We start from the raw sequence: 24,004 nt of genomic DNA, 5'->3' as shown, positions 1-24,004 counted from the left end.
TGTGCTTCTCTGGGAAAGAGGTAGAGCGGGCGCTTTCACACTGAGAGCCTGGATTGTGGTCAGTGCCATTACAGGAATGACTGTCTGGCCTTGGCATCGATTAGATTTAAATCAGTCCTCATGTAGCCCTAAACAACTCTTTGAAGGTTTCTCTCTCCACCCAGGGTGAGACCGCAGTTGAGTTTGTCTCTGGTGCTTTGCTCACCCCACCGTGGGGTCCAAACAGAAGTAATTCCGACTCAGTACCTTGTTAGTAAATTGCAGACTCATCTGGTCACTGACAAAGAACAACATCAGGAAGAGAAATCGGCTTCGTTTAATAATAGTAGGTGGGGGCTGGGGTGTTGACAACGTAAAAGGAATATACAAATGCCTTCTCTGTTTGGTCCTTTAAGAGGAGCTGTTCAGCTCAGAACACACCCTGCGCATCCTGCCAAGGCACAAAGTGACTGAGGCCATCTAACTTGCAAGAAGCAAAAATGATGGTATGTTTTCAAGGATCACAGGTTAATATAAGCACTTCACACCCTCACACTCTAATGAAAAACATTCTACTGACCTCTGGCAAAGAATCTGAGAACCCCCAGGCTGAATCTCCTGTTTTAGAAGAATGTGACCTTATGGAAGGGTTATGAGATGGTTGATGTCTCTAAAGCAACAAGGACAAATGATTCCCCTGTGCCAAGGGACACAGCAAGAGGAAGGAGAAACCATAGGCGGCCTCTAATCTAGTACACCCGTGGCCCTCGGGCTCATGGCCCTCTGAGCTGTGCTCTGGGCAGGCTACTTTGTCGCCCGGCCAACCGATACTCACTCCTGGGCCTTCAATGGTTCAGTGAGCATCTAACAAATTACAAAATCGAAAAGATTATCAACTTGGAAACCTGAACAAATCTATAATGAAATGAAGGACCCAAAGGCATTTAATTATTGAACACATAAAAGGAAGTATATTTTAAAAAAATTGGTCAAACTATCCTGTTAGTTATCATTTTAAAGGAATTTACAGGGCTGTTATAGATTATTCTTTTGGAATAATTCAGTTTATAGCAAATGCCTAAACTGGTTTCTTCATTGCACAGTATTTTCTCTTAAAATGGGTGCTTTAAAACAATTACATACAGATTAAAAATCCTCATTTCTTTGCTTAATTAAAACGTTAATACTCTTAGACAACACAGATCTGAAATGGTGAAACCAGCAATTCCCCCTCCCACCTTACAACAAATTAAATTGAGACAAAATTACAAACACATTTCACTACATGATTATTATTAATAAAAATCAGGTTTTTTTTTATAAAGTTGCCCAAAATGCAAGGGATGTGCATAGGTTTACAACTTAGTCATAATAGCATTTTATTCTTATTCCCCTGGGTGTGCCCTATGAACGGAATGTACTTTGCTGTAGATTACAGATTGTTTGTCCAACACAGACACACCGACAGCATAAACGCTCGCGACTGTCCACATGCATTAAGAGTCAAGACCCAACTTCAAATCTCTAAAAGGTTTACAGGGTGCTTCAAAGAGACAGTATCACATTATCTGGATGTTACATAAAGGACTTAAAAAAAAATACTATTCTAAAAAAAAAAAAAGAGAGAGAAAAAAGGCCTTTAAAAATTTATGACTGTTTTGTAATCGCTACACTAATTATTTCAAATAAATAAAGGAAAGAAAGAGATTCCAATTCATAAAATCAGACTCTAAAAAGAATGTAGTGTTCCACCCCCAGTCAAGGTAACAGAATCATTGTTTATTATTATTAAAATAGATTATAGAAAGCAGCATCTATTTTGTGCAGTTTTTAGGGGCCTTGGAAATAAAAAGCTATGATTTCCAAAAATATAACATTCCAAAGGATTGAATAATACATACATTTAAAGATACATTTTATTAAAGTTTAGGAGAACTGATTAAAAAAGATACTGTCTCTTTAAATTAGTGTGTAATTGTTTTTCTCCTCCTATCTATTCGGACATGACAATAATTATAAATGTAGGTCACACTACAACTAGGTAGTCTCTAGGGACCACGACCTGCTGACACAAGGCCGATAACAAAGAGGCTTTTCCATGTATGAGGTGTTCCCAGTTATGCTCAGATATCTGGGGAGGGGCCTAATAGACCCAGGAGACGGGGACCCACTGCGGGGCTGTGCACACGAGCTCAACGGCTTCCTCCAGATGTCTGATTGTCTCATCAATTTCATTGTTGATAATTGTGAGATCGAAGTAGTGTGCATATGTTCTCTGTAAGATATCAGACTCCTTCTGTAGACGCTGAAGAGATTCATCCTAAATGGTGATGAGACGGAGGTAAGGGTGGGCATGGGAGAAGGGAAAAGCAAACAGAAGAGAGAAGTCAGTTGGATTCATTCTATTTTCACATCTCTGTTCGATCCAGTGTCAGGAACAGTCAAGGCCAGACCCCGACGTGGCCGCATCTGCGCACGAGGCCAAGTCCGCTCCGTGAGAGGGGACGGTGACTGCTCAACATGCAACAGGAGGCTCCACGACAAACCAGATGAACCAGAGAAAACAGACACTCTTCAGCAAACACATCACCCCCACTGAAGCCTGGCTGTGACTGTCCCCACAGTCAGTTGGGGTAAGGCCATGTGAGGCATGGGTCACCAGTGGCTACAGTGGCCCAAGCTGTCCTTTCCTCATTCCTCTAACCCAGGCCCACAGGAGACCCCAGCCCTAGCCTCAAGCCACTCTTTCATTCAGCAGGAGGGCTATGGTAGCAAGGCCAGAGCTCTTCACCCCTTCCCCTTGGTCACTTGAGACAGGCCTCAGGGCCCGGCTGCATTTGCACCAATAAGACCCTGCCTTTGGACAACAACTTAAGTTGTATTTTTTCTACTTAAAAGTTCAGCATGTTCCAGGAATTCAATTACATATAATGGCCCTCTCTCAATAGCAGCTGATGCCAGAGGCAAAAGCTTTCCGGATGTTACAAATAATGGATGGAATAAGGCCATTTCCCAAATAAACAGCAACTGGCATCTGATGAATCCCCCCAAATTGGCCTGCACTGGATGTGGCCAGACAAATGTCACTGTTCATAGGTCCTCATATCTCTTATGAAAACAATTCTGAAGGAAGAGAAGCTACTGAACTGTAGGGAGGTTTGCCACAGTAAAGGATGTTTCCTAAACTATAGCTTGCTACAGATTTTAAGAACTATCACTGGGCTGAGCCAACAGTAGGAGGGAGTTCAGGGTCTCAAGTTTGTCACGAGAGTATAGCTTACGCTACAGGATGGCACTTCTTTCAAGACAGGGATCTCTTGGGGGCCAGCAGAAAGAAGTCTGCCTCTGCATCTTCATGGGTCAAATTTGTTATGCTGAACTCCCAAAGGGCAAGTTCAAATTTGAAACTAGGAAACTTTGTGAGTCAAATTACCCCCACCCCCACCCTCACCTGGCAAACACTAGGTTGGCGAGCTATTGAGCTGCGTCTTAAATATATATAAATACAATTAAATACCTGTTTATCTGATTTGTTGTTCTGTCTCTAACTACGGAGTAAACTTGCCTTGTGCACCCTGTCATTGCCATGCCCTAGTGCTAGGCGTAGTGCCTTGCACACAGTAAGTGCTTACTTAATAAACGCTGTTGAAAGCACAAGTACTTGGCTGACTGGTACTGGCCACTGTAGGATTTTATGAGCATTAAATCTGTAAGACAGAGTAATTCTACTAGGAAATGGGAGCCCAGTGTGACAGAGACAGATCTCCAGAGAAAAGAAAAGATGCAGTGTCTTCAGGACCTAGGAGCTGGCTTAGGACCCCTCCTCTTCTCTGAGGCCCCTCTGTTATTCACAAGAGACCCTTCCTGACCAGGCAGTTGAGAGGTCCAGGCAAGGCTTGGCTCTGTGGGTGTAGCTTTTGGGAAAGCATATCAGAAGTGAGATAAAGATACTGCTTAATTCTTTCCTGGCATTGTACTGGGGATGGGCAGATACCACAACAGTTGGGAACTCAATCTTTTCTATCAGGACACTCTGAACCAAGAATGTCCTACCTGTATGGCGTCTTCTACAGGAATTTCAAAGCAGGACATGGCACGTGTGCTTTGAACGTTAGTGTTAACTACTACAGTTGAAGATAAGACCTCAGACCTTCTAAGATCATATCAATGCATGTTCTGCTTGCACTTAAAAAGCATACTATTTTCACTGTGGCTTTTTACAACCAACACAATGCAAAAACGCAATTCACCCAAAGAAAGGAGTGGTTCCTACCTGTATGAGAAAGAACAATTCCTATAACATCACTCTCTGGGCTAGGGGATTCGATTTGAATATATAGTCCTGGGCTTCAAAAACCACAAGTGGGGTTTATAATTTGCTCAAAAGCTAGCATGATGAAAGTATTCAAGAACATTTATGGCTAAAAGCATCCAATTTTTAATGTAGGTCTCCTTACAGAAAAATAAATCTCCCTCACAGGGATCTTATAAGAGGAAGCTATCTTTGTCAGTTTCTTCTTCGACAACAGCTTGCCTGTGTGCTTGACTCACACGTGAGTGAGCAGGGTTTAACTCAGTGAAAACAAAATGCCTCTATTCTAACAGCGAAAGCAAGGATTTGTAGGAACAAAATGTCTACATTCTAAATCTATTAAAAGAAACAAGGCTGTATTTCATCGCCTCCTAGCTGGTACTTACAGGCAATTTTCTGCACCATTTTGGCAGCTATGGAAAATTAGTAAAAGGGCAGGAAAACAGGCAAAACAAAAACAAAGATGATAATTCAAGAAAAATACATGGCAACCAAAGGACAAAAGCTAGCCACAATACGGAATTTCAAATATGCTTGTATATTAAATAAGATGGGAAAGTAGAATTTTCTTTCAACATTTTGCAAATGAAATGACAAAAAATAATAACTGAAAATATGAGTAACACAGGTAAATCTAAATATTTAGTTTTTCTTCAAGGTACACAGAGTAAAAATTTCCAAACCTTGATTTAACCATATTTTGAGCTTGGGTGAGTTTAGGCTCGTGTTTACTGAACAGAGCCAAGATTCCTCTGATGGTTTCTAGAATCTGTGAAAGTAACAGTCTTCAGGATAACTTTGAATAGGAGTCTCCTCTTAACTAAGGAAGCTATAGTAGACAGGTACCGCTATGCTCACCAGACACGTGATAATGATGTTTCCTATCTTCTCAGCAATAGAAAACCTTCTAGATCAGCTTGGTACCACGGTGTAGCCAACTCTCACAGGTACCATCTCTGTGGCAGCTGCTGACTTGAGTTGGCTTGACAGTGGACAGAGCTCATTTCTAGGTTTGGTAGTCTCCAGGGGCCTGGAGAGAAATTCCATGTGGATTCCACTCCAGAGGCTGCCTAGGGGAACCTGGGCAGCCAGGCCAAGGTCATGGATTCCTTATAGCTCTCTTCAGGCAAGGCAGTCATTGGCCCTGAGCTGGCCCGAGGGCTGCTGCTGCCTTAGCACAATCCCTGCCAGGAGAGGGAGCTGGCAGCCCTGGAGGGTATGAGATGCCCTCAGGCTTTAGAAGTAGGTTTACGGATAAGGCCACAGGCTGTCCCATGGTCCATTCTATTCTACATCCCTTTTCACCAGAGCAGCCTTTTGCTACAAATGTAGACTGACATGCTTCAGACTGTGCTGGGGACTAAGGCTTGAATTTGTCTAATGATTCTGATCTCAGAAGAACCACAGTTTATGCTGCTTAATTCCTAATACTGAAAGAGGACCTCAAGCTCTGGAAATCTTACTGCCCAGCAGCAACAACAAAGCAGAGCTTCATTTAGTTGTCTTAATGTGATGGGGCTTTGGTTTTGAATACACAACACACACGGATCCTTACAATGGGGTGAGCTTATCTGGGGATAAACAGATTGATTCTTACCTCATTTAAACCTGGAGTAATAGTTGGTGCGGCAATAAAAACAACAAAAGGAGCAAACTCTGCAGTTCTCAGGACCTTTAGTGCCTGTGTTAAAAAAAAAAGAGAGAGATTTAAAAGAAGAAATAAATAATGTAAATTTCAAATGAGCCTATAAAAAATTTATACAGCTAAAAATTTCAAGCCCTTGGTTCAAATTTTAGGCAAGGTATTATTAAATTTATCAACTTTATACAAAACTTCTATTACTCCTTTTCTTCTAAATGATGGACAAACAGCCATCAAAAAATAAAAGTTGACAAACTGGACATTTTTCTTACAAATCTCATGAATCAATCTGATTTATTTTTCTTAGTAAAAGTTAATACTGATTTTGTGGGTTAATGTTCATTTAAACCTGGTTATTAGTTGTAGCCTGACTTTAAATTTTAGGGTAGACTTGGTAGACTTGGACCTGTAGGCTGGCTTTCCTACTGATCTGGAGCCCACTCCATCACATTTCAAATTTCAAATTGCTAACCAAGGAGAGCACATCCTGGCCACTATAACTGTGAGGGCTCCATTCACACTTACGTAAGGCCTTCTGAATTGCCCTGATGAAAGGCCCCACGGGACTCATGGGGAAGGGGAACCTTGCCCAGGGCTGGAGGCAGGAGCCCCAGGGTTTGTGTCTTGGCCCTGTCACTAAAGACACTGGGTGGCTGTGGGCACTGAGTAGGCCCACCTGAAAATGCTTCACTCAAGGGAGAAGGACCTGAGACCCCTTTCAGTTCCCTTCCAAGGCAGTGAAAACCTCTAACTGTGCAAGTTATTAGTTTGCATAGATGCACTGCAAAACTGCACTCAGATGCTGTAGGAGTTGATTCTGCTAAGGGATTACTGCGTCAGTTCACATCGCACTCTTGAGATTACAAAGTCCCTTCCAAGGAACGAAACCCAATACATACAGGTGCTCAATTCATAAGTAACTGACATGTAATTAATCCCTAGGTGTGGGGGTGATATCTTGCTGCCCTTTATATGGAATTTAACACATCTATTCTGTTGCCCACATATTTTGCTTTCTAAATGGTCTTTAAACTTATTTGCTTTGCCTGATTCCTATTGCTCCATTTTTTGCCTGGTTTACTGTAATTGCAAGTACACTGGTTGCCCTGCCTCCAGTTTTGCTACTTTCCAATCCATACTCCACCCTGCTATTGGAACGATCTTTCTGAGATGCAAATCCCATGGCTCCCCCGCTCAAAATCCTTTAATAGCTCCCACTTGGCCTCAGGATAAAATGTACACTCCTCAGCATGAATGTCAGGTCCCTTCCTCACAAGTGGGCCAGTGCTCAACCTCTTTAGCCTCTCTCTGTCCTTTCCCCACCATGGACCAGCCTTACTAAGGAACTACTTTCAGTTCCAGAAAGGGCCAGACTCTCTCCGGCTTCCTGGCCTTTTTACTTACTGCTCCCTCTGTTGGGACTTCCCGTCCCCTCTTCCCTTTCCCCACTTTCCCTTTTCCTTGGCTGAGTAATCCTTTAGAATTCAGTACCGATGTTATTTTCTCTGGAAAGTTCTTTGTGAGCTCTGGGCCCCTCCTATGTGCTCCTGAAGTACCCATCACACTGGAAACCCAGGTCCCTGGGGACTAGCAGGTACACTCCTTGAGGCAGGGACCACGTCTTGTTCAGTTTCTCCTTCAGGCCCAATATGGCACCTGGCATAAACTGCCTTTATGATAAAATTAAATGTAAAAACAGTAAATATAATTTGCTTAAAATTTATCTTGTTTTTTGAGGCAGGTTCAACTGGAACACACTCTGCTCTCTTGGCTGGAGGGACTTTCTTGGCCTCTTTGCATATACAGGCATGTAAGAAACAAATTTGATATTAAAGGTTCTTTCTTTTTTTAGTGCAACGCTCACTTTCACTAGGATTCTATTTCTGAATTTTGGTCACACAGTATCTTCTTGGGGGTTAAGGGAGCCTGGCACATTGTATCTGTCCATCAAAGTTCTTTAATTGTTAAAGTCACAGACTCAGATTCCTGTCATAAGAAAGCTCTTTGAGCTTGCAAATGTTAATTTTTGAAAGATATAACTAGCAGCCTCTTTGCCAATCCTTCTGTGACTGAAGACTTTAGCAAGGAACAAACATCATGAAGAAGTCCATATATAGCTCAATCGAGCTAAAAGGGATCCTCATTTAGAAATGTCCTTTTTGTCAATATTATCTTGGGCCTTTTTTCCTTCCTTCCTATGCTCATAATCAGGTGAACACAGCGTCAGAAGAGACAGAAGGTTTTCTCATCACCCTACCCCGTCACACACACACACCCGCCCGTAGCCAGCTTCTGGGCAACTGAGATGGGAAAAAAAAAATCCCATTTGCTTCTCTCCCTGAAGCTACTCTGAGTGCCAGATGGAAGTCCACGCAGCCTGGATGCTGAACAGAACCCACGGATGAAGTCAAGGATGACGCACTGGGCATGAATTTTTTTTTCTCCACTCAGTGACCCAGCCTGTTAGCTACCCAATCCTTTGAATGTTTTCAGTTCTAGCCTGCTATCATATTATGACAGCAGAAAACAAACTCCTTGGAAAACATTAGTTTAGCTCCCTGCAGATTATCCATCTCTAAGTCTATATCGATAAACATGTGAGGGTCGTTCTACACTTGCTGCATAAAACCATCAACGAGGGCCATGTTCATCACATTGCCAAAGGCTTCTTGTGTCTAAGGATCAGGTTATATTCCTTGATTCCTGTTTTTGCCTTGGTGGCCAGGAAGCTCAGAGCCAAATTTAATGTTTATCACAGTAAGTACAGCAGCCCCTGTGGTTAGCATCTCTGCTTCCCCCTCCTTTCCAATGGCTTTCATTTCCCATTTCTATCTTATATTATTGTATTTTTGAAAATTCTAAGATGCCTCAAATGCTGAGTGAGATTTTCTTGTCTAGTAGGCCTCATATCTTCAGCAGAGTCACCGCATATTTCCTCATCTGTTCTTGAAGGTCTCTGTCCCCATACTCTCCTCTACTTATGGGTCTCAGGTGGGTGCCATTTTTGGTGCAGTCTCAGCCTGGCTGAGGTTCAGAGTTACTTTAGGGACAGGAAATGGACCTGCTCACAAGGATTCCCCTTTCTTAGGCAGTTAATAGGTGACCTAAAGATGAACTCTAAACCCTCTTCCTGATTCAAGATGAGACACAAATTTGTTAATATTCACAGGCAAATCTCTCTTTCTGAATCCCAGAAAGGTTGAGAGAGAGAGAGAGAGAGAAGGAGGGAGGGGACGGGGGTATAAGGGAGAGTACACTCTAGAAAGATCACTGAAAACACGCTGGATTCAAATAGTCAAAGTAACATTAACTGAACATTTTAAGTTAATTCTTTAGTTCTCTTCTGTGGGGATAAAAATTGATTTTATGGCTCAGCTGTGGCCAATAACTAATCGCAGGTTACCATCCTCAAGTTTGACCCAAGTAGCTAAGATGCAGATATCTACAAGACTAATCTGGTTTGCAAACATAAAAATTATATAGGGGAAAGGTATCTGACTTATTTTGTACAAAATTCTAAGGGTTTAGGAAGAGCACAGCAACCCCAAAACCAATCTCAAGAGAGCCAACAGATTTAACAAAATAGCTTCTGGTTCAGAAGCTGGCTCTTGCTTTGAAGTACATATTCCTAACAAGACTGTAAGCTACTTCTTGGTGATGATCTTTGTCTCTGTGGGCAAAAGCAGAACCACAGATATTCTGCTACTGTTAACTTTTTAATGCTGTAAATGGATACACCAGAATTAAGTTGAAATCTAAAACTGTCACATTAAGCTCTTATCGTACATTGGAGCTATTATTGTTTCAGCTTTAGGGACACAGATGAGCTTCTGAGCCATAGCCTTCTTTCCATGAGAAATAAATTCTATAGTTTTTCCAGGTTTGACTGCCTTATAGATTTTTCTAAACATTAAAAAAAATTAGGATTTAAGTTGTACTACTACACGTAAACTGGACCATCTTGAGGATTCCCAGGGCTATCTCTTCTAGGATGGCACAGTGAGAGGAGGTTGGGATTTATTGCAAAAAATGAAAATAAGACAACCAACAGAGTTCGAGATGAAACCTCACTTTCAATTGGCTGTAAAACCTTAGTCGAGTCACAGTTATGTTAAGCCTTGGTATCTTCATCTACAAAAGTAGACACTGATCTGTATCTTATAGTGTTCCAAGGATTAGGTAAGGAGTAATAACACTTGGCAAAATATAAAGCACTGTAAGAACACTATTATTATTTTATAAGAAGCCAGGTTATTAATTTTTTTAAAGTTTAATGTCTTTACCATGGTCTTCTAGTTTTAAAGTTGGACCACAACATCTTATCATATAGTATTATTAGATATGTGCTCAATTTGGCCTTAATTATCTAAAATAAGATGGCACAAAGTATTAGACCTGCACTAAAAGAGCTGAACATCAGTGTTAGGTGGTGTTTCTATGGTCCACATGAAGTGAGAGGCTTTAAAAAAATGCCATGAGGCATTTATTTCTGTTATGGACAGTTTCTGATGTATATCGAGGAAGGAATTTCATCCTCACCAACTTGTCTTCTGAATTGTATTCTTAGCTCCTGACCCGGTGCTTGGTGTATAATAAGTGCTTAATACAAGTTTGGTGGATCCAACTGTCCGTGAGATACAGTAGAAGGGTTAATCTAACAAGCTGGGATGGGAAAAGGGCATGGAGAAAAATGTCCTCAGGAAAGAGCCTCTCTGGAGCAACGAGGCTGTGCCTGAAACAAGTTGCTCATGGCCATGGGCATCCTGAAGACAGGATGAGGGCCTGCCCAGACAGGGAGAGAGTGGGCTGAGGGCAGGAAAGCCCGAGGGTAAAGCCCAGTCAGTGCAGACTGCAGGCACCCCAAGCTGTACTGTAGTACGCAACGGTCAGCATGAGACCAGGACTGGCATGAGGCTGGACCGGGCAGGAGAGCCTGGGACCAGAGTGGCCAAGCAGACCAACAGGAAGAGCAGGACTGAGGTGATCGCTGTCCCCAGGACTGCTGGCCCAAAGAGGCTCAGGCAGAGACCAGGACACCTATGGCCGACCCTCTAGGTTAGGTGGACCTGAGAGATCACAGTTTTGACAGGTGGGGACCGAGGAAGCAGGAGAGAAAGGTGCAGGTGAGCTCATCCAGCAGTCAGGGGAGCAGGGGAGAGTGCGCCCAGCCAGGGCGAGGAGGTGCTCTCGGGCCAAGTGCAATGGGTAAAGTAATTGCTGTGGGTGTCCTGAGGAGGTCGAGAGAAGTGTCTCCCGCTCAGCAGTGCAGAGCAATGCATGGCTGTGCAAGGGCAAGGAGACAGGGAGAGCTGGACGCTATGAGTGGAGCAGCAGCAGCAGCAGCAGCGGTGGTGGCGGCGGCGGCAGCAGCGGTGGCAGGTAAGGCAGAAAGCCCTCGAAAGTGGATTTAGGTAATGCAGAGGGAGTCTGAGGAGCCCTGCAGCCAGCATACTGCTAGAGACATTACTACCAGCAGAAAACGACGTTCAGGTGAAGACCAGTGTGGAACCCAAGGAGAGGATGTCGAAGACCAGGACCAGGATTGAGACTTTGCCTCTAGCCACCCCTGGCCAGAAGATTTTTCCAATCCCTAGTAAGGAGGGATTAGTAGTTAAACAAAAATCAATCTGTGGTACACATTATATATTTAGTTCTATATAGGTCCAAGTTCATTGTTAAGTAAACTATAGTGTTCACCCTACTGTTGCTCTCCTCCCTAGCCCCTTAACCAGGTCTTTTTGTGGTTTCCAAAGCTCAAAGTTCAAGAACCCCATCAGGTGTTGTAAAACAGAAATGGGCGAACCCATTGGCCACGAGTTAGGATTTAGAACCCAGAAACTGAGCCATCAGGCCCCAGGTCACACAGACCCTGGCTATGCAGCTTCTGTCCTTGCTTTGGGGATGGCTAGGAGACCAAGTCTCATGTCGTAGCCCCTGAACAGGGATTTGCCCTGCCTACAACAGCCAGGTAAGCCTCCTGATGAAACAGAGCCTGCTTGAAGGGAGCTGGTCTACCATCTCAGCAGGTGGTGGACTGATTGTACTTCTAAGTGATAAGGGAGTTTGGGTACAGATCCGTCTTAGAAATGGCAGACCCTGGAGGGACAAGGGCACCCTGGAGCCTCTCCTGTAACCTACCCTGACCTGCAACTCCCAAATCCTTCCTACCATGCTTTACATCGCACTTCTACTTGGTTTGTACTGAGGGATGAAAAAACAGCTCGTCAGCATTTATGATGCAAAGCCTTCAGCTTTCTCTTTTTCAAATTTAATAATTCCTATTGTTTCTTGCATAAGACTTATCTACAAATCATTTAATCATCTCTGTGTCTGGCTCTCCTTTGCGTCCTCTCCCAGTTTTCCATCTCTCCTAGTTTTAGCTCAGGGTCAGGCACTGTCCTCAGGTACGGAGATGGCAGAGGCTGAGAGCCACCACGGGGTTCCATCCCTGTTCCATTTGACATCTGGGCTCACTCACGCTTGCTTTCATAAAGCTAGTGCTGTGTTTTAGATCCAGGCCCCAGGATCAGTCTCGCTGGTGATTAACATAAGCTGCTGGTGGAGGCTCTGATGGTCCAGCGTGAGCTATACCAAGAGAGGAAAGGTCCCTGGTTGGGATAACAAAGTGCCAGAGTCTCATCCTGAGGTCAGATGATTGTAGGATTTTTGGCAGGCACAGACTCAATCAGGTACTTTTTTGAGCTTCTGAGTATAACAAACCTCTTAAGAGAATAATCTCTGCTTCCTAAAGGGGTGAGGAACCTGCGGCCTCAAGGCCACATGTGGCCCTCCAGACCCCCAAGTGTGGCCCCTCAACCGAATCCAAACTTCACAGAACAAATACCTTTATTAAAAGGATTTGTTCTGTAAAATTTGGATTTAGTCAAAAGGCTGCACTCAAGGATCCAAAAAGGCCACAAGTGGTCCCAAGGCCGCAGGTTCCCTACCCCTTGCATTCTAAACTGTTAACCCATGGTGCCTGGATTACTGATACTTTCCTGTTGTTTATGAAATTCTTATGTGACCCACGACTTTCTGATGGCATTTTTGATTTCAGAATCTCAGCTTATCCACATGCAGGCAGGATGTTAGCAGTTCGAGGTGGCCAGGCATTACCTGAGGCTCCACGTCCAGTATCGCAATCAGCCCCTGCTCGTGGATCTTCCGGATGGTCTCCAGTTTTGTCCCATACATGGCATCCTCGTGGCTGCCATACTCCAAGTACTCATTATTAGAGATGTCTTGCATCATTTGGTCATGAGATACAAAGTAATAATTCTTTCCATTTTCTTCATCTTTCTTTGGAGGTCTGGTTGTATCTGCAAAGTCACATGTCATAAGAGGCTTAAGAGGCTGAGCTGAAATAAGGAAACTGACAAGGGACTAGCTTAGTTTATGAACCTTCTGTCAGGATTTTAAGACACAATTTATAGCTTGCTTGAGATAGCCATACTCTATAGAAAAATAAAGATGTATAAAGATAGTCAAATGTAATAGAATGTCTTATGTACTTTAATAATGTTTGAGACAATTCTATAAAATAAAAAGGTATTTGAGATGAGGAAAAAAAAGGCTGAGCTGATGATCTTATGTTTCCAACAGACATACTGAGACCCAATCTCTTCCTAAAAGCTGTGGATTCTTTAGTGTATGTTGCACATTCCCTGTTCTCACCCCCAGTAGCTTTGTAGAACTAAATTCTAGAAACTCCGTTTATCTGTGTACATCAGACCACAGCAGCCAGTGGGTTGTTTGGTTTGGTGAATCTTTCAGTTTAGGTGAGGTATATTTCATCCCCTTGATGGGCCAGCCCAGAAGAAATGACCCAAGATTAACATAACTCACTGGATGCTTTAATGCAGTTGGGTCTTGAGCAGAAGGAAAAAAGGAGGACAAAAAAATGGAAAACTACATATGGTTATTTAAATTTAAATAAATTAAAATTAAATAAAATTTAAATTTCATTTCTTACCAGCCACATTTCAAGGGTTCAGTAGCCACATGTGGCTAATGGCTACTGTACTAGACAGTGCAGATATAGAATGCTGTCATTATCACAGAAAGTTCTGTAGGATAGTGCTGGTCTATATCATCTTACAAAAGGAGAATGTTAGAATACAGCAAAAGACACACCATATTGAAAACACAGTGACCTTAGCCAGACGTGGCCATAATTACTATGAAAGACCTAAACCAGGAGGTGGTAAATTGGTTCGTGTAAGTATAAGAACTGTCTGTTCTTGTAAATAAAGTTTTACTGAAACACAGCCATGTACATTTGTTTACATATTGTCTACGGCTGCTTTCATACTACAATGGCAGAACTGAGTAGCTGTGACAGAGACTATATGGTCTTCAAAGCCTCAAATGTTTACTATCTGGTCCTTTACAGAAAAGGTTTGTCTGCCTCTCACCTAAGTATGTGTATACTAAAGTATATGCCAATAACCCTAGTTCTGTGGATATTAATAGGACCAGTATCCTGCAAAACACACTTTAAATTTTTCTAGATGATCCAAGAACATTTGTTTTAATTCTCTCTCTCTGTTCCTTCCTCCCCTTTTCCTTCCTTCCTTCCTTCCTTTCTTTTCTCTTTCTTTCCTGCCATTCTCCTTTACTCTTTCTTTCAATTTCCTCCTTTCCTCTTTGGTTCCTTGCTTGAGCAAGAACAAATTTATGCTACTCTTTGCTGTGTACATGAGCCCAAACCAATAGGAAATTCCCCCTTTCCTGCTAGGCCATTGGAACTGCCAAGTGCTCATGAATGTCAAAATGTGGACATTTTAAAGAGGAACTCTTTCTAGGCACATAAAAAGCTGAAGAAATGGTATCATATAGTGATGTACTATCTTCAGTCATCGCAGTAGTTAAATATATGTTATATACACATCTGGGGTCAAATATTTTAGAGAGTAGACACGATTGACATCAGCAAAGGTAAGCTTTAAAAAACCAAGCTAGTTAACTGGCCACTTAATAACATGGAAGTTCAATTGTTACATGGTCAAGAAGAAGTTAAATGTTAGCTGAATTTCCTGTACTCATGATCTAGACATAAGGGGAATTAAAAGAACATTTTAAAGTGTTTAACTAGAAAACATCAGTAGCACCAAATGAAATGATATTTGGTAAACTTCTTTTCTTGTGTAAATCAGATAGGGTTCTGGCTTTTTTTTTTTTGGAGACAGAGTCTTGCTCTGTTGCCCGGGCTAGAGTGCCATGGCGTCATCCTAGCTCACAGCAACCTCAAACTCCTAGGGTTAAGCGATCCTTCTGCCTCAGCCTCCCGAGTAGCTGAGACTACAGGCGTGCACCACCATGCCCGGCTAATGTTTTCTATATATTTTTAGTTGCCCAGCTAATTTCTTTCTATTTTTAGTAGAGACGGGGTCTCGCTCTTGCTCAGGCTGGTCTCGAACTCCTGACCTCGAGCGATCCTCCTGCCTCGGTCTCCCAGAGTGCTAGGATTACAGGTGTGAGCCACCGCGCCCAGCCGAGGGTGGTTTTCTGAAGCCTCCTGGCTCTCTGAGGTGTACAGATAACTGTAAGTGATGTTGACATTGCTTCAGGAAGGCATCTGAAGGCCCTATAGGATGGAGCAAATCCTCACATTTTCTCCTGTTGCTCTTAAAAGAAATCATTCTCCTTTAGCTCTTCCCAGCCTGAACAGAGCTCTATCTGCTAGAAAGCTTTCGGGATTGAAATTTTAAACTTTAGAATAATGATGATAATAATAAAATGATAGTGGTAAGATGGACCACTTATCCTCCCTCTGCTAAGTGCTTCACACACATGATCTCAAATTCTCATTACAACCCCAGAATTACTTCATTTACAGTTAAGGAAATGAAGAGGGCAAGAGGTTAAGAATAAGATATAGAACATAAGGGGAATTAAAAATCTTACAGATTTGAAATTCTTTATAGTAAACAACTGATAGCACATTGATTGGGTTTTAAAAGTGATAAGAAGTCATAATTTAGATACTGATTGAGTAAAATATTGTCATATTAGCCAAAACTATACAATGATTAAAACTTGTTTTTCTGAAGAATAATTCATCTAGGTAGCGTTTACGACATACTGTTAGAAAAATTAAGATACAAACACAATGAATGAGCCTAGTTTTATTAAAAACACACAAACATAACACACACACATAAACTATATATATATTTGCACTAAAACAAGCCTAGAAAGGTATGCGGTAAAATATTTATAGTACCTATTATTGGGGAAATAGAGTTGGAATTATTGTTAACTCATTTTTTTTCTTTGTTCTTTTTTGGATTTTATAGATTTCTTACAATGAACAGTTACCACTTATGTAATCAAAAAATATGTATATTATAAGGTTAAAAAAGTGATAGAAAAAATATAACGAAAAGAGATTGAGACATTGCTTACGTGGAATAGGGTACGCAAACCGATCCGGGTGCTTTGTGATGAGGGTGTTTTTTATGTGTCTTCTCCCGACACCATGTGCACCTATGTCATTTTTTTAAAAATAATGTTAAAATTGACAACACTTAATAATGTTCACAAAATGTTTTGAAGGTGAGCAGAAGCAAGTCACACAATCAAACTTACCTAATAAGACTAGTGTTTTCCTTTTGAATGCTGGCAGTTTTACTACTTCTTCGTATGTGACAAGATCTAATTGATCAAACACTAAAATGCAAAGATTTAGAAGAAAGGTCAATTTACAGCATGAACATTTCATGTAGGTAAATTATAATTTTACTGGCAAAACTACAGTTATATTAAAACCATGTCTTAAAAAATATGAATCCAACTTATGATATATGGCTTATATGTAATTTAAGTCTATACCCTTTAGGGAGGAAATTTCACTTTTAAGCCCATGAAAATGCACTTTAGAATCAGGGGCATCCAAAGATATGCTGAACACATGCATAAAAGTCCAATTCTAAAAGATACTGCATATCTTTTCATGCAGTATCCAACAAATCATATGAATTCATTCAAAACCACATGCTGTTCATATTTTTCTAATTCTAAGAAATCAGCAATACTAGAAAGAAAAAATCTACAGACAGTGACCAACATGAATACAGCATGAAGGCAACTAAAGTTAACCAAGAGAGGGGCCAGCCAGATCATTGGTAGAGATAGATGAGAAATGCATGGACAGCTGGTCTTTAACTTCATGGTTCTTTCTTTCAACAGAGTTGATGAAGGTAACATGCTAGATTCTTTCAAAGTCAAGTTCTGTAACTATTTCACAAGCTTTTAAATGAGCATCTCACAAGTTTTATTGTAATCCAGATATCCATTCAATGGAAAGTCTTGGGTATGTAAGTAGAAGAACATGCTTCCCTGGGCCTGAAACCCTGTCAGCCATTACTTGGGCAGCCTGTGTGTGGTAGATAAGGATGGACAGGATGGAAAGAATCATGAAGCAGAGTCTGAGCTTGGAAACTTTTGCAAGGGGGTAGTTCTCTAATCATTACAGACTGAGAAGAAATACTTCAGCAAGTATTTTTTGAAACCTGCCTCTTAACACCATTACAAAAACAATTTCAAGTAATGTACGAAACTTTCTTGAGTGGATGACCATTGCTGTTGAAGTTCAACATGGTCCAACTCTCACACACATTTGAAAATTCTCACAAAAGGCTAAAATCATATGTCTATATTTCCTGTAATATTTTTTGCATGGTCATACCAAAATGCTGTCAGTTATACACTGAAGTTTCCTTTTTTTTTTAAAAAGAATACTGAATAAGCCCTGGATTTTAGAGGGGTTGAAATAAATCCAATAAAATTGATTCCATAGTGTAATAAAGGAATCTGGGATGTTTCAGTTAAATCATTAAGAGAAACTTCTACTCCCTGAAACAATATGGCCAAATCATTGTGAATATCAGCTCAGTCCTTAGTAGCAGAGAATCTAAAAATGTCAAATAAAATACTCTGGCATGTAATAGATCAGAAACAAACAAACAAAAAGTATCATTCTCAAAATATATAAGAAAAGAAAGACAATGTATTAAAGTAAGGGTTAGTGCATATTAATGGGTATTTGTGCATTTGTTTTCTTTTGATAACTTGATTCCATAAAGATTGACTAAGTCTTAAAGCATATTTTCTAGCAACAGCTGAAAACCAAGAAATGTTTTCTGTGTTCAGAAGTGCAGATTCACAAAATTAAAATGAACGTGAGGCTCTCTGTTGTAGAGCTGGCTAGTCTGCAGCAGCAATGGAGTGATGAGAGTTGCAAAAATAAAAGCAGGAGTGCTGATGGCATTGCTTTCTACACCTATTGCGCTCTGAGTGATAGTTCCACCAAGAAAAAGTATCCTTATGAAAGAAGTGCATCAACAAGCTGGTATGTTTTATCATATAAAAATAATCAAGCATCTCACGAAAGAGCAAGATGATGACACAAGCTTTCCGAATGGTATACACATCCCTCCCCCTCTACAGAGTCCTAACTCTAATCCTATCAGATTTAGACTTGTCATTTTTTTAAAAAACATGAGTTAGATATCAATAATCAACACCACAAACAAAGAACAGATATGTTAAACATCAATATCTTAACCAGAAATGAGTAGCATGAGGAGGTTACTCTAGTCTAAATGAAATCACCACATGGTCAGAGGGTTGAGAAACAATAAAAAAGGGTATTTCAAAATAAAAGATACAAGAAATATTAGGAGAACACTTAAAGACTGAACTCTTAAAAGTTTTAAGTTGCTTGCTGATTAAAAAAAGGACTTAATAAAAGGAAACTGTCAAAAACACAGAGGCATAGTCATTCAACAGGTTACTTACATGCACAGAGGCCATTGGGAGTGAGACAGCATGAAAAATGTACAGGGGTCATTGAAATATGGCTTTTCATATATTAGTAAAATAAAAGTATAATATGCACAAAATAAACTTTATCATGCAATATTCTAAACACAAGGCAAATAAATCACATCAAGAAACAAACTCATTTTAATAAAAATTTAACAGTATCCTTATAAAAAAGCCAGTGGGATTTATATATTAGCATACGCATAGAAATTTTGTCTGGGAATAGTTACAAGAAACCCTCTTCAGAGAATGTAGATGTGGAAGCCTTTTGCTTTTCACTTTGTACCTTGCTGTGCTGTTTGCAATTTCTAATTTTGTGTGCCTATTACTATTATCATATTTTTAAAAATGTCGACAGGGCAATGAGGTTATGGGCCACTTTTTGTTGTCTTTAGAGTTGTTTGATTCAAGACAAAAAAAAGAACAACTTTTTAAAGTCAACAGTACCAATTTGTGGTATTAAGCATAATTTAAACACACTTATGAATGGTATTGTAGAAATCCTCTATGTTCATATGTATGTATGTAAATAGGGTATTTCAAGACTCTAACATTTAAAAAAATAAATTAATGAATACTTTCTAACTTTTAAAAAAGTTTACATTAGTAACTTGATCTAGAACTGACTTTTAGAAGTCCTGGGACTGAGGAATCTCAATGCCTATAGAGTACAGTTCTTCTAGGAGCACAACAATGCTTTTTGCACCAAATGCATGTGGCTAAAAGTCTTTTATATCTTGCAGAGAATGTACTTGCTGTAAAAAAAAAAAAATACACGCGTCATAATCAAATCTATTCCCAAGGATTCAGAAATACTGTCTGGCATAGTTTGCTCATATTACCCTAATTTCCTGGTAAGCTATTCAACATTCCAGACACTTCTTTTAAGTATTTACGTAATTACTTTCCAGTTGAATCTTTTCCATAAAAAAGCCATTAACATCGAATCCTTGTCTCAGTTGGAAAAGCTACAAATATCTTCAAATACTGTAAACACCTCCAATTAAAAAGTGCATTGTACACCGGTATCATTGGGCCAAGGAGTGCACGCTTAAATGTCTGCAGTGGCCAGGCAGCTAATGTGGTTGAATGAAGTGGGCCAGGTGCAAAAACAGAGTGGTGGGGATGGTGGGTGGAGAATGAGTGTCCATTCAAAAGGGACATTAACAGCCCAGAGTTGCTAAGAGAGAAAGTGGACCCGGTATTGCCGCATTCCCTGTTCTTCCAAGGGAAGTCTGAAACCCAAATTTTTACGTTAAATAGCCTGACTTTCAAATGTGATAACTTATTAAAATTATTTTAAACACTGTGTGTGTGTGTGTGTGTGTGTGTGAACAAAATTTACTTATGGGTTTGCTGCTACTTTATGATGTGAGATACAGGCAACACAGTTTGAACAGAATTCTGCTTTAGCTAGGTATGTGGAATTTCCCAGTGACAGAAATGGAAATAACTAATCTAATATTATTGTTCCTATCCGTTCCAGATATTGACGAAGTTCCCATCCTTCATTTGTACCACAAGTATAAACAACTTCAGAATTTGATGATAAGATTTAGATCTTACCATCAATATATGATGAATTCTCAAAGATTTGAGGCAGGAAACAAAACATATGGCCTTTATTTTAATTTACTGAGTACTATGGAAAGAACAAAGATTATACTGCATTTTATAATCAACTTCTGAAAAAGCCAGAAAAATCCTTCAGAGATATAGTTTGATCTGTGGCCCATGAGCCCATCTGGCTAGTTCTTGGTATTAAAGACTATGATATTTCCAAGTTTTCAAAGCACCTGCTTTACCAATGGAGATTAATATTAATAGTATTCTACTATTTTAGAGCAATTCTTTATATGGGCAATTCTGCAAATTAGGACATACTTTCATCATAGCTAAAAGCAGAACAACTGATAAAATACCTGACTTTGCTTCCTGACAAGCTAATCTCTTGTAATGTAAAGGTGGTACTAAGCAAATGATTCTAGACTTTCTAATGAACAAAGTGGAAGAGCTGGTTGATGAAGCAGAAGAAACCCGAAGAGATTGTGGCATAAAGGAATACTAGGCTTTGTGAGTAAGCGTATTTCAGAAAGCCCAGGAAAAAAGCTGGGCATCCTCTCTCCATCAGAGAAACTAACAGGAGAGCTCATGAGTGATTATTTTGTGGACAAGAAAACCCTAATGATGATATTCTGACTCAAGAATCACAAATAAGCCTAAACACAAAGTTCTACAAACACACTTAAAGGGGACCTTCTAAGGAGCTCAGACTTTCTTTCAAAGGAGGGCCTCATATACAGTGACAAATACTTATATATAGAACAATCCCTTAAGCATGACAAGGAAGGCTCTGATGCCTGGAAGACCATTGGTTAGGAAAATATTGACGATAATAAAAAAAGTGGTGGCAGTAGGTCCCCCTGCCCCCACCTTTCTTCATTTTAAGTTTACAAAAACTTAGATAGGTAAATGGTTTGGGATAAGAGGTGTAATGTCAAATGACAGAGGGAAAAGCAATTCTGTTCTACCCCTATTAGGCTCCTGCCTTCTATATTGAAGGCAATACCTTTCAACCTTGATAGGCAATGTTTACCAGAGAGCTAAAACCTGACATAAGGGACAGTATGAGAATACTTGGCCTCATTAAATGATACCCATTTGTCAGGCCCAGTGATGAAAGAACATTAGATCCACTGAATTTTAGCATTAGAGAAGATCTCCTTGATTGATTAACCTAATTCCCTTGTTTCGCGGCCCATAGGAGCTAAGTGATTTGCCCAAGTGGCATGGTTACTCAGGTGTGCTAATTCCTGGTCCTATCTAAGGCTGCCTGTTAAGCTCACAAGTGCATTTGCAGGACCACTGTGCATCACCTAATAGGAATCAGAGAATGGGAACAACAGAAGAAGATCAGTGATGCCCTGGTGGCCGAAGAACAGAAAAAGTGAACCATGGAAAACATTGGCTGTCAGACTGGATGCAGATTCCCTGGCACAATTCTTAAATTGATTCTTTGTCAGCATTTAGAGAATTCTAGTATTTCAATGAATTCGCTTATTTTTCCTCAGAGCTGAATTAAAGAATATTGGCAAATTGAATAGTCATGTCTACACACCCTCTGTCAATAGAATATAAAACTAACGATGAACTGACAGCCTTAACCAGCCGTTTCTTTGCTTTTCTAGGCTTAAATTAATTTTAGTGCCATCTATATGTATCATTTAACACTGTTATAAAAATTACAAGGTAAGACATATAAATTTCTTATATTTTATAATGTCAACACATCATTATTGTGAGCCTGTTTGATTGTGTTAGATTGTTAGAAGCTGATGGAAATAAAGGCAACTAAGGAGACTTAGCAATACTGCTAAGGAGACTTAGCAAATACTGACATTTTGTGTTAAGCAACGTTTCTTTCTTATTTTTTTAATTTTTATTTTTTAGAGAAGGGGTCTCACTATGTTGCGTAGGCTGGCCTTGACCTCCTGGGCTCAAGCAATCCTCTTGCCTCAGCTTCCCTAGTAGCTGGGACTATAGATGCATGCCATCACACTCGGCTCTGCGGTGTATTTCTTCAAATAGCACTACTTGAGCATTTACTTAATACTTACTACATATGTCTACTAGTCTGCTTTAAATATTTCTTCCCTTTATAAAACCAAAAAAGCCATTATGAGACCAGTGCTCTATGAGACTAGTGCTCTATAGTAGTACATAATCAGAAATGATACATATTATTAGAAATAAAAATGTGGTACCATGTAACTAATGTGAAGGGAAAGACTCCTCATTTAACTGAACCATTTAAACTTAACCCATGTGGCCACTCACATTCATTCCACATTATACAGCATTTCTTTTTTATTTTTTTTTAGAGATAGGGTCTCAGTCTGTCTCCCAGGCTGGAGTGCAGCAGCATAATCATAGCTCATTATAACCTTGAACTCCTGGGCTCAAAGGATCTTCCTGCCTCAGCCTCCCAAGTAGCTGGGACTATAGTCACATGTCACCATGCCTGGTTAATTTTTTAATTTTTTGTTGAGATGGGGTCTCGCTATGTTGCCCAGGCTAGTCTCAAATTCCTGAGCTCAAGTAATCTTCCTGTCTTGACCTCCCAAAGTGCTGGGATTACAGGTGTGAGCCACTGTGCCCGGCCTATACAACATTTCACAATGTTTACTTTTAATCTCTGATTGAGAAGTGAACAATCCAGAGTTTCTAAATAATTTTTCCTAGTGAATGCTAATGCATGTTATAACATTCTACAGAGAAAAATGCATTTTGTATTTGTCAGAAACATTATATTGTCACATTGGGCATGTATGATTGGATTCACTTGTTTTTTTGGCCATTTGTTTGATTTTTGCAGTTATTTCTGAAACCTTGGGAAATAATCTAATGCCAATGTCTGGGCTTTCAATTCCTCGGAAAAAGTTCCTTATAAAAGGAGTCATATTAAGAAGTTATTGAAAATAGGTAAATCCAACTCTGTATATCACCATGCATTTTCTTTTAGCTCAAGCTACATCCTGTGAATCTTCTGGGAATTCTATTGCAATGACAGATCATGCTTTTTTGGTATTCATTTCAGTTTTTAACAAAACAAGTGAACATTTTGACTTAAACACAAGCTTCCATATAGACAAACATACATAGTACGAAGGGAGGGCCAAGGTAATATCCTTGGTCTTTTAGGGGTCTGGAAATACCATGAGGGAAGACAACCAGTCACAGAAACTGACTAACCAAGTTAGCATCCATGTCATCTGTGCTCTTTCAAACTAACCAGTGAACCAATTGCAGCACAGCTCTCTGATAAGAGAACATCTTTGCCCTTAGATTATCTGCCATGGGGCTATGTCCAAGGGCCAGAGAGGAGCCAGGAGGGAGGGTATCTGCTCAAGGCCAATCCCAGCCAAGGAGGTAAGAATCCTGGTGACTCAGCAAACTCTCAAGCACTCAGGGGAGGACTTAACATGTTGGGTTCTTTCAGTTCCGGAGGATACTATTTCAAAATAGCATTTTCATCCTATAAATTATAGCTCTGTAAGATATCTGGCAAATAAACCAACATATTAATTGGAGGTAAGGGTTTCTTAAAGGTTTTGCAAGTTGATGAAGATTTTCATATGGTTCTCTTTGGACAGAGAACTCTGAAGACTGAATTGAAAAGTTGTATTTCTTTAGGTTTTGGAGATGCTTAACCCAGCCTCGGTAACTAGTTGTACTTTTCCCTA

At 40.2% G+C, this 24,004-nt stretch overlaps 1 protein-coding gene across 1 annotated transcript in view; it reads right to left on the bottom strand.

Moving 5' to 3' along the window:
* Positions 1-929: 929 nt before the first annotated feature.
* CASK (calcium/calmodulin-dependent serine protein kinase (MAGUK family)) overlaps positions 930-24,004 on the bottom strand; it is a 437,172-nt gene continuing 414,097 nt past the window's right edge. Inside the window, exons 21-25 of the mRNA XM_012642796.1 lie at positions 16,524-16,604; positions 16,341-16,421; positions 13,050-13,252; positions 5,889-5,972; positions 930-2,299 (exon numbers count right to left, since the gene is read on the bottom strand). Of these exons, the coding sequence (XP_012498250.1) occupies positions 2,123-2,299; positions 5,889-5,972; positions 13,050-13,252; positions 16,341-16,421; positions 16,524-16,604 (626 nt within the window). The 3' untranslated portion in view covers positions 930-2,122. The remainder of the gene's footprint in view (positions 2,300-5,888; positions 5,973-13,049; positions 13,253-16,340; positions 16,422-16,523; positions 16,605-24,004) is intronic.

Source organism: Propithecus coquereli, unplaced genomic scaffold, assembly GCF_000956105.1.
Source record: "Propithecus coquereli isolate 6110/MARCELLA unplaced genomic scaffold, Pcoq_1.0 Scaffold188, whole genome shotgun sequence".
Classification (NCBI taxonomy): Eukaryota; Metazoa; Chordata; class Mammalia; order Primates; family Indriidae; genus Propithecus; species Propithecus coquereli.
Note: the sequence above shows the minus strand (reverse complement) of the source record. Positions and strands in the feature narration are given on the sequence as shown.